The 9,937-nt window shown below is 58.2% G+C and overlaps 1 protein-coding gene across 1 annotated transcript; it reads right to left on the bottom strand.

The window, feature by feature from the left end:
- Positions 1-5,093: 5,093 nt before the first annotated feature.
- On the bottom strand, positions 5,094-7,239 carry LOC124970453 (serine protease 29-like). The gene is made up of 6 exons (XM_047533807.1): positions 7,215-7,239; positions 7,058-7,118; positions 6,747-6,927; positions 6,334-6,596; positions 5,665-5,831; positions 5,094-5,591 (listed from the first exon to the last, which is right to left on the bottom strand). Exons 2-6 carry the CDS (start codon positions 7,116-7,118, stop codon positions 5,427-5,429), a joined length of 837 nt encoding a protein of 278 aa, XP_047389763.1. The 5' UTR covers positions 7,215-7,239; the 3' UTR covers positions 5,094-5,426.
- Positions 7,240-9,937: the final 2,698 nt, after the last annotated feature.

The raw sequence follows: 9,937 nt of genomic DNA, 5'->3' as shown, positions 1-9,937 counted from the left end.
TCCTTGGAACAGGTTTGGCTGGGCCCAGCCCAGCCCCATGGAAACTCCTGGCCTGAAGCATCTTCTCTTCTCATCCACAGTAAACCTCCCCCCGCCTTTCCCCTGAAGCAACGTTTCTGTGAAACAGCTGAGAGGACCATGGTGGTCATTCCTTCTCCCTGTTGTGCAGTCCCATGTGGCAGCCATGACCCAGCTGCTGCAGATAAACTTTGGGGTTTCCCACTCAGGTCCCTTGGGACTGAGGCGACTGAGTCATTCCAACTTGCAAAGAAGCCCAGTGTCCTACATGTGCCAGCAAGGACAGCTGCTAGGGTCCAGGGGTGCACCTTCTCCATTTTTCTAAATGATGCAAAACTGCTCCAAAGCAGTCTGTCCTCACCCTCTGTCCAGCAACCCAGGAGAGCAACTTTCCTCCTCCTGGACAATGCTGATACGGTCAGGCTTCAATTTCCCTGGTTCTCATGTGAGGATTTGTGTTCCTATGGACGTGCCTGGGCTCCTGGGCACTGGCAGGGGACAGCCATTCACTCTATCATCAGAGCTCTGTCCCCAGAGACCTCTGTCCCCCACACTTGTCCCAGTTCATCTTAGCAACATGGGCCAACGGGTCCATGTCTCCCAGCATTCTTTTATGAGAAATGTCTGCCGTGTTCTTGGTTTTGCCTGTATGAAAACTGCTGCAATTACACAGTGACTTCCTAGGGCTGTTTAGTGTCTAAAATGATTTCCAAGTGGCAGATTCCCAGGGAATACCCACGACAATGCTACATTGTTCATAGAAAGCTTGTTTCTGTGTATCCCTGGCCAGCACTGGATACAGAAGTGAGATATAATGTATCATGCACAGGTACAATAATGTGAAGAGCAGGATGTCTATGTGTACACTGTGATCTAGGAGCTTGCTTTAAAAGGCCTCATCCTGGGGAAAAAATAACACTTTAAAATTCCTGTAACAAATAGCACCCTTTTGCAGTGTCAAGGTGCACTTTGCATTGACTTCTCTCCCTGTTTGCCCAGGGGATTATTTCCTCTTTGACTCTGTTTCTTCTTGGGCAATTAGGCTATTGGGGTTTTAGGTTTGTTTTAATCAAACCTTTGAGATTTTTATCTGAACAGATATGTTAACACTGCCCTTGGCAGTTACTGGAAATAGTTTTGATAACTTTTTAAAGTAGGAAGCATTTGTTTATAGATGGAAGATTTTAGCTACTATGGATGTTCATGTGCACAAACACACTGACTCTTTAATACCTGGAGAATTGGCTTTCAAGTCCTGCAAGGCTCTAAAACAGTTACCTGACTCAACCATGGTCCACGGGCTAGAGAAGACCCTGCTGGCTGGGGACATGGCCACGGCCAGGCCACCACCTCCCTGAGTTCTGTCAGATGAGAGGAAGCGTCAGCCATCATAGGGACGCCAAGGGGATCAACAAGATGATGTGGGGTGTCTTCCTCAACAGCAGGCCTGGGATCTGGAGTGTCAAGGGCTCTGTGGGCAGCAGGGTGATGGGGGGCAGGGGTCCCTAAAGATGAAGTTGGCACAGGTGAAGGCCCTGAAGTCCCCTCCTGGGGGTCAGGTCTCAGGATCTGGCTCCATGAAGACCATTCACCCCACTCTCACTGGGCAACATGAGGTTGCTGGGCCCCGGGTAGGGGCGGCCTGGGCTGTGGACACCTGGACCCCGACCAGCTTCCGTGCACTGGGCTGGCCAGGCAGGTCCCACCTTCCCCCAGCGGCCACCTCCCAGGTGTGGTCCGTGGGAGGGAGGCGGGCCTCGTCCAGCACACTGCCCGCTCATCCCCAGGTCAGACTCTTACCGTGCACCCTGAGCCTCCGGGCCCTCCTCCTGGTCCGCGTCTGCAGGAAGACAAGAGGACGAGGAGGGTGGTCACAGAGTGGCACGGACCCCCGAAGCATAAGCCTAAACTTGCGAGCTGTACCCTGCAGCTTGGCCTCAGAAACTGTCGGCCACGCCCCCGTGACGCCATCGGGCCTGCAGCCAATCGTGGGCGCACCCGTTACTACCGCCAGCCAATCAAGAGCGGCCAGGTGTGCGGGTCGTACGCGCCTCAGGTGGGTGGGGTCCGCTCCCGCTAGCCGAGTGCGCTGGCTTGCCCCGGGCCGCTTGGAGGCCCTGGAGCTGAGCGCCTCGCTTGGCGCCGTGGCGGAGTTCCTGGTCGTCTGTAAGTGAAGCTCCGCGGCTCGGCGGCATCTGGGGTGCTTGGAGTCTGGGCGTGCGTGGCCGCCTCCCGCACCTTCCCGCGGCAGGGTCTGGCTCCTCTGCGCCCTTCTTTCCACTGCCGCGCCCCGCGCCCATTCCCCGTCCCCCGCACGGGACACAAACTGGGACAGTCCAGTGTCCAAGGATGATGGGAATTAAAATAGCATAACACCACGGAAAGAGCTACCCCGAAGGACCCAGCGCACGCCTGTTAGTCCCAGCTACTCCAGTCGCTCGGGATGCTGCCTGTCTCAAAAACAAACAAACAAAAAAACAGGCGGCTTTTTGCCCTTTGAACGAGGTGCCTGCAGTTTTCTTAGCCGGCCCTGCGTCGGGCAGCAGAGGCTTGACAAGCGGGTCGGTGCACACTGCACCCATGCACAGCGCGTCCCTCCAGTCCTGCATCCCCTGCTGCAGATCCAGTGCACGGGGCAGAAGCACTTTCCCGGCCTTTACTCTGTGAGCGACCCCCTTTGTGCTTCCATTCTAGCCCAACTGTTGGCCGTCAGCGGGTGTCCCACAAACTTTACTTTTGCTGTCCTTTGCTCTAAAGGTCGTCTGCTGGCCACACAGGAAGGAGCAGAGCTCTCTTGGTGGAGTAGACACCCAGCAGGACAGAGGAGAGAGGGAACCCCAGAGATGAGAAGTTTGGAAGGGATCAGCCCCCAGAAAAGTGGTGAGGCAGAAGCACAGGCGCTGAACTCAGAGCAGGTGGGCAGTGACCCTGGCGTTCACCCCAGGGCATTGGGGCTTGGCACAGCCCTGACTGAAGCCCAGCGTCACCACCTGCACATCTCTGAGCTGATAGCCCCCATTGCTGTCCTAGAAGGAGAAGAAAGAACAGACCCAGAGGCTCAGGTGAAGGTGGCAGGATGGGCTGCTCTCAGACTGAGGCTGAAGTGAGAAGGGAGCCCACGGGCTGGACATGGGGGACAGGGAATGCATGGGGAGCCCTTTGGAGTTTCAGTTTTCATGTGGAGTGACAGGCTGGGTGTCTGACCTTGCTTGGCCTGGTGTGTGCTACCCTCTCTGAGGGTCACATCTGCTCCTCTGTGCCTCTGCTGCACCTCCTTACGCTCCCCCACCGCTGGCTCCCACGCTTTGGTTTTCTGAATTTTATCGTCTGGTTAATTCTAGGCTCATCCTTACAGCAAGTACTCATTGAGTTCCAGCTACAGCCAGACACAGTTCTAGGCACAGGGTTACCAAGGTGACAGGCACAGTCTTCACCCCCACCCCTAGCTCAAAACTCAGCCAGACTCTCAGGGTCACTGAGGGTTGAGGAAGTGAGCTTGCCCAACCGTGGTGAAGGTTGAGTCACCAATTCTCTGTGAACAAGATGGAGTGTGCTCTGCTTCCTCATCCCCACTGGCCTTAAGGGGACACTGAGGCCAAAGGGTCCAGTGACTCTCCCTGGCCCCACTGTGGGTTGGGGGCTCCGTGGGCAGGAGACTGACCTTGCAGAAGCCCTTTGGCCATGGAAGTAGCCGGCACACAGCATCTCCTTGGTGATGGGCTCACAGGCAGGCATGACTTACAACCGCAGTGATGTGCACACCTCTTCCTACACCTGTGGGACTCAGGCAGAGCCTCTGCAGCCCAGAGAGTCAGGGTCAGAGAAGCCACCAGGGCCTGCTGCAGGAAGCAGTGGGCTGCAGCCTCCCAGTGGGTCCTGTCAAGGAGGGTGCTGTAGCACATGGAAGCCTGTCTTGACTGGGCAAGGCCTGGCTGGACTCCAGATGAGTTCAGAGCAGAAAAAGCTGGGGTACCTTCTGCTTCACCTTGAGGCAAGTCCCTCTGACCCCAGCCCCTTGCCTCTCACCTACCATTCTGCCTGATGTCCCACAACGTCACCCAGTAGGGAGTGCCCAAGGGGAAGAAGGAGCCCTGTGAGGCTAGAGAGATGGACCTGAAGGGGCAAGAAGAAAGCACAGGTGCCTAACTCAACAGGACCAAGTTCCCCACCTGGGGTGAGTCTCTGTTGTAAGATGGCTGCTGACAGCCACAGAGGCAGCCCCGAGGACTGTGGCATGGGACAGACACTCCCAGGTGATTACTTAGGTCTTGGAGGTTCACTGAGCTGTGGAGGAGGCCAAATCATGGGGCAGTGAGGACAGCAAGGCTGGTATTGGCCCCACTCAGGCTGGTGGGCAGGAGAGGGAAGCCTATTCCAGAGCCTTCAACTCCAGGAGCCTCTGTGCCCAAGCCCACTGAGAAGGGTCGACCCCTGGAACATGGTGGGTGTGGTCAAGGAGACAGGCTTCCCAAAGTGGAGCAAGAGGCAGGCACCTACACAGCCTGTCCACGGCCTGCCTCTGCTGAGGGTGCCCTCTCAGGGGAGGGGTCGTTCTCTTTGCCCCTGGACCGTGGGGGTGATGGTGCCTCCCCCGGGAGAAGGGAGTAAGCCACCCAGTGTGCCTGGGGTGGTGCCTACCCCTGGGGAGCCCCAGGAGTGGCGGCCATCATCTCCAGAGAGCACAGCCACCGCGAACACCCAGGGAGAGCTCGGTGCCACAGAAGTGGGGCGGATTCAGCCATGTGGGTTTGGGGACCAGACAGCACGTATTCCTTATTGCTCTTGCCAAGGGGAGTAAGGCTGGCAGGACGGTTCAGGCGGAGAGTGGTCATCTGGGACTGTGGATGGCCTCCAGGGGAATTCAGCTTCCAATTGTGATGGTGTCTCTCCTTTACCTTCCCAGCATTTTCTAAGATATTTTGCTCTTTAATATATATATATATTTTTTAATTTTCAGTGACTGTCCATCTTCTTCCCAATTCAAAAGACCTGGACAGTTTCTGGAACTCTCACGAGAAAGAAATGGTGTGGAATGACCTCTGAGAGAAAGATTTTGTTCACAAAAAAGCAGAACACAAATTTTCATAGTATCTTTATGCATCATGGCCGCAAAGTACAAGAAGCTCGAATGTCCTTCAACTGCTGGACACTAAGCAACTGGACACCTGTTCCTTGGAGCACAAGTCCTTCCCCCACACCACGTCTTCTCTTCAGAGAGACTGCATAGCCAGCCCAGGCCCCCACTCTGCCCATCGTCCCCCTTGCTGCTAGTGGTCAGGGAGGACCTGGGCACCCAGAAGGCCAGGGAGAAGGTCAGGCTCAGGGGTGGGGACCAAGGTCAAAACAGCAGGCTTGGGAGGTGAGCTGGCTCCTCCTTGGCTGGCCAGCAGAAGGCCGATAGTTGGCCCTCAGGAGTGCTTCTGTATCTGCCTCTGGATCCAAGGCACGAAGGACTGGACTCGAGCATAGACCCCAGGAAAGTCGTGGAGGGCACAACCGTAGCCCCAACTGACCACTCCCACCAAGGTCCAGGAGCCTGTCACCTTGCACACCAGAGGTCCTCCAGAGTCACCCTGAGAGGAAAAGGAGTCACTGGGCATTGGCCCCAAAGCTGAAATGGGGGTGGGGAGGTAGAAAGGGACTCACATAGCAGGAATCCCGGCCCTCACTGCCCGCACACAGCATGTCGTCCAGGATGAACCTCTGCTCCCGGTGCCGGTGCCTGGTGGCATTGTGATATTGCTGCTCACAGACTGTGTTCTCTATCACCTGCACATTCACCTGCTGCAGGCGGTAGGGCGGGGGCAGGGAACCTGGGGGGAGAGAGGACGGGAGCTGGCAGCACACGGTGTGGCCTAGACCCCCGCTGTGCACTGGTCCCCTGGCTTCTGGGCAGCTCCTCTCTGCCCAAGCCACACACTCTGTGAGGAGAGCATGCAGGGACCCTGTCCACCTCTGAACCTGGCCCTCCACACGGCACTCTGTTGGCATGCAGGTGGAGGCACCAGAGAGAAAACAAAGCAGTGTGTTCCTCTGGTTTCCAAAATGCATTTTTAAGGTTGGAAACAAGAACAACCCTGCTCAGAGCTCTGAGCTCTGGGCTCAGACTTGCCCAGCGCAGGTGCTGAGGCTCCCGGTGGAGCATCTCCGTGGTTGGGAGATGGGTTGAGAGTGCAGGGCTGCCTCCGTCATGCCCTCATTTCCCTCTGGAAGCGGCACCCCAGGAACCCCACCACCACCCGGAATCCAGCAGTTCTCAGAGCAAGTGCAGGTCCCATGGCACGAATCTTTCTGAGCCACACCCTCAGTACGTACTAAACATGCTGACATGGCCCCAGCCTGTCACCCAGCACTGGTCCCTCGGGGTGATGTCATCAGAGGAGGAGAGCTTGACGGGCCTGATGTTAGCAGAGTATTCTGTGGGTTCCGCCAGATGCAGCAGAGCCACATCTGAACCCAGAGTGGCATCCACATAGTCTGGGTGAACGATGATGTGGTTCACACGCAGCAGCTTTGTGTCCCCATAGAGGAAAATGTCCCCAGCCTGGACTCGGTAGGCTGACGGGTCAGCATCTTTCCTGGAGTCAGAAAGAAATCATGATGGCAGCTCACACTAGGGCACCTCAGAGAGGTCCAGTAGGTCGAGGCAGAATCAAATGGAGCCCAAGTCTGCAGCCCCAGGCCCTGCCCACACCCAACCCAGAGGTGGCAGCGGCGAGGGCACTCACCGCTGAATGCAGTGAGCCGCAGTCAGCACCCACTGCTCCTGGATGAGGGAGCCCCCGCAGCTGTGCACCCACGCGGCCCAGCGGTAGCTGTAGACCCTGAGGCTGACCTGCCACGGCCACCTCCCGCGGGGGGCGCTGTGGCCACCCACGATGCCCACCAGCTCATTCTCAGAGACAGGCACTAGAAGCAACAGGTGAAGTTCAGGGAGCCTGGCCTCACACAGGCCGAACTCCCCTCGGGCAGGAGCAGGCTGTGCACACACCCCAGATCCTGGGGACCGTGCTCACGGGAGCCTTGGATCAGTACTCACCGGGGGCCCCAGCCCTGGAGGCTTGCACCACAAGAAGGGTCAGAAACCACAGGCTCAGCATCTGCAGAGGACAGACGTGGAGGGTGCTGGTGAGCCCGAGGACAGGGATAGAGTGGGCCCGCGCCACCCACGGGAGTCTGCAGGGACAGCACCCTACCGTGACAGGGCTCCTGGACTCGCTCCTCCCTGGGCCTCTCGGTCCTTTATCCTCCAGCCACAGGAAGTGGGCAGGGGGCTTGTCCAGTGCTCTGCTTGGAGGAGGGGCATGGAGGAAGTGGCCTTGGCCTCAGATGCAGAAGGGTGGGGGCTGGTGCTCCACACCCAGGGCTCTAGGTCCCTGCCAGGGCCTGGGTCACCCAGAGTCAAGATGACGAGGACCTCGCCATGTACTCGGAGGGTTTCCCTGGAGGCCAGGGTGGGAGAAGGGCTGGCTGGCTCAGGGTTGGTGCTGAAAGAAGTGCCCGCACCTCCTGAGGCAGGTCCAGCACCTCAGCAGGGGACAGGGCAGGTCAGCAGCCGCCCCCAGACAGGGAGGAGCTCACCTCCGGGTGGCCAAACTCCCTGTGCTGGGAGCACCTGGGCACACAGGCAATGTCCTGGGGCGCTGCTGCCCAGGCTCCTCTGCTGGCCTCTGGCTTCCAGCCCTCTGTGCCAGGCCCACTCCACTCCTGCCTGGGCTAGTGCAGACCAATCTCTCACCATCAGTCCTTCCTGCTGGTCATGGCAGAGCCCAGAGGTGCAGTGTCCTAGGCCCCTGAGGGACACACAGGGTCAGTACTGAGGCTCCCCATGCACCAGCCCCACCCCATACTCCAGACTCGACCCCTGTCTGAGTGTGCACACCAGCTCCACGGGTCAGCTCGTCTCTGGCCACTTCCACCCAGGTCCTCAGACCCCTGTACACCAGCAGGACCCAGCTCCTCCTTGTTCCCCCAGGTGACTGGGACAGAGGTCCCTGTACCTCTCGTGCCTCGCTGTCCTGGTGCTCCAAGTGCAGGCAGGCCTCCAGGGCAGCTAGCCATGCAGGTCACAGTGGCTCTGAGGGACAGGGCTGGCAGTGCTTAGGGAAGGGGGCATTTGCAGAGGGGACTGTGGAGACCCACAGCTGGACTCGGAGCCACCTGAGCAGGAGGCAGGGGGCTGAGGACCTGAGCCAGGGCACTGCAAAGGACGGGGAGATCCCCGAGGGCCCCGTGATGTGGGCCTGGGGACACCGAGTCTCGGCTTGCAGAGACCCATTCTGAGCACAACAGTCCTGGGGCTGTGTCCAGGCGGGGTGTCTGCTGGAATTGGGGGAACAGAGTCCTGGTGTCGAGGAGGTGGGACTTTGGGGTGTGTAGGGAGGCTGACCCCACAGGTGGCCAGAACCAGCTGGTGTGAGCAGAGGAGGGAAGAGGGGGCATGTGTTGGGAAAACCCTCAGGAGAGACCTGGAGGGAGCACCCAGACACCCAGCCCCGCCAGAAGGGCAGCTGCCACAAGTAGAGAAGAAGTGGGGCCTGGGCTGAGTCCTCGGTGCCCTCTTGGGACAGCATGGCACCCCAGGCAGTGACACCAGGGCCATCTCCCCCAGAGAAACACTGCACCTCCTGCTTCTAGACCAGGTGTGGGCCGGGGTCCCTGAGCGTGGAGGGATCCACCCGCACCCCCACCGCTGCATCAGGGGAGGCTGCTAAGCTACCAAGCCTGGGACAGGATATCTGGTCGCCCTGATAGGGTTAGGACCAGGCCACCACGAGCACAGGCAGCGATAGGATCAGAGACCCACGGGCTTCGGTTGTGTGACCGTTAGGACTGGGGCCAGAGGAACCTGGCCGAGATGCCTGGGCTCAGGTGAAGGATGTGGCCAGCCAGGTGGTGTTGCAAGAGAGCTGCTTGGGCAGAAGGCTGGGCAGTGGGGCCCAGCACAGGGGCACAGAGGGCCCAGGGAGGGACGGTCTGGGACCACATTCCTTCTACATCCCCAGCCTTTGGAGCCAGTGTGACCCCAGCCCAATAAACCAGCTTCCTCGACTGGGGCTTGTGCTTCCCAGGACCTGAGAGGCCTTCCCCGGAGCTCCTGGTCCTTGGGACAGTCTCCTGTTGCACTGCTGGGCATTCAGGGTGGGCCTGCGCCCTGGCTCTCTCCTTCACACCGGGCATCTGCTCGCTCCGACTGGGCCCCCTTGTCACTGATCACTGCAGCCCTGGCCGGGAGTAGGCTCCAGTGCCATTCATTAGAGGCCGTGAATGTTGCCACATAGAGTTATTATTTTGTGAGGAGCATAAAATCCTCTGATGTTTTTGAAATAGAAGACTTATTTCAACATGAAAATAGTTGTTTTTTTTTTTGTTGTTGGTTTTTTTCAGTGAAATTGGGTGGCTGGGAGGACAGCTGTGGGCCACCATACCCAGCAAGAAGTAGAAATCCCTGATAATCCCTGCCCAGCATAGCGACCTGGTCACTACCCACAGATGCACCTCGAGTTAACAGGGCAGCGTCCAGTGGTGTTTCTGGGACCCCACTCCCCTCCCCACCACCCCCGTTGAGAAACACACGGATTTTGATGCGCACTGTGTCCAGTGTGTGGACTTGGGGTAATGCCCTTCACCACCTCTCCAAGGGCCAGCGTTGCTTGCTGTGATAGACAGCGATGAGATGGACAGGTAGATTTCAGTGGATTTTTCTCACCTGATTATTGACAATCGTCATTCAGGTGTGTCTGGATCCCAAAAGATCCTCATCCTGGGACCACTGCAACATTGTGCATCCACCCACTGACCCACCCACCCATCTAACATCCATACCCCCTACCTTCCACCCATCTGCTCTCCCACCCATCCCAGTCCCAGGGATGCTCTGACTGTGTGGCCACAAGCTCCTTCCTCTCCTACCCTGGAC

Source organism: Sciurus carolinensis, chromosome 18, assembly GCF_902686445.1.
Source record: "Sciurus carolinensis chromosome 18, mSciCar1.2, whole genome shotgun sequence".
In the NCBI taxonomy this organism is placed as follows: domain Eukaryota; kingdom Metazoa; phylum Chordata; class Mammalia; order Rodentia; family Sciuridae; genus Sciurus; species Sciurus carolinensis.
The sequence above is the reverse complement of the archived record's forward strand: the minus strand, read 5'-3'. Positions and strand labels throughout refer to the sequence as shown.

Excerpts from the sequence above, each read along its gene's own strand:
- LOC124970453 (XM_047533807.1), bottom strand. The coding sequence starts at position 7,118 with ATGCTGAGCCTGTGGTTTCTGACCCTTCTTGTGGTGCAAGCCTCCAGG. Across the intron at positions 6,928-7,057 it reads CTCCAGGGCTGGGGCCCCCG|TGCCTGTCTCTGAGAATGAG; the intron begins GTGAGTACTGAT and ends TGTTGCTTCTAG. Across the intron at positions 5,592-5,664 it reads AGGGCCGGGATTCCTGCTAT|GGTGACTCTGGAGGACCTCT; the intron begins GTGAGTCCCTTT and ends TTTTCCTCTCAG.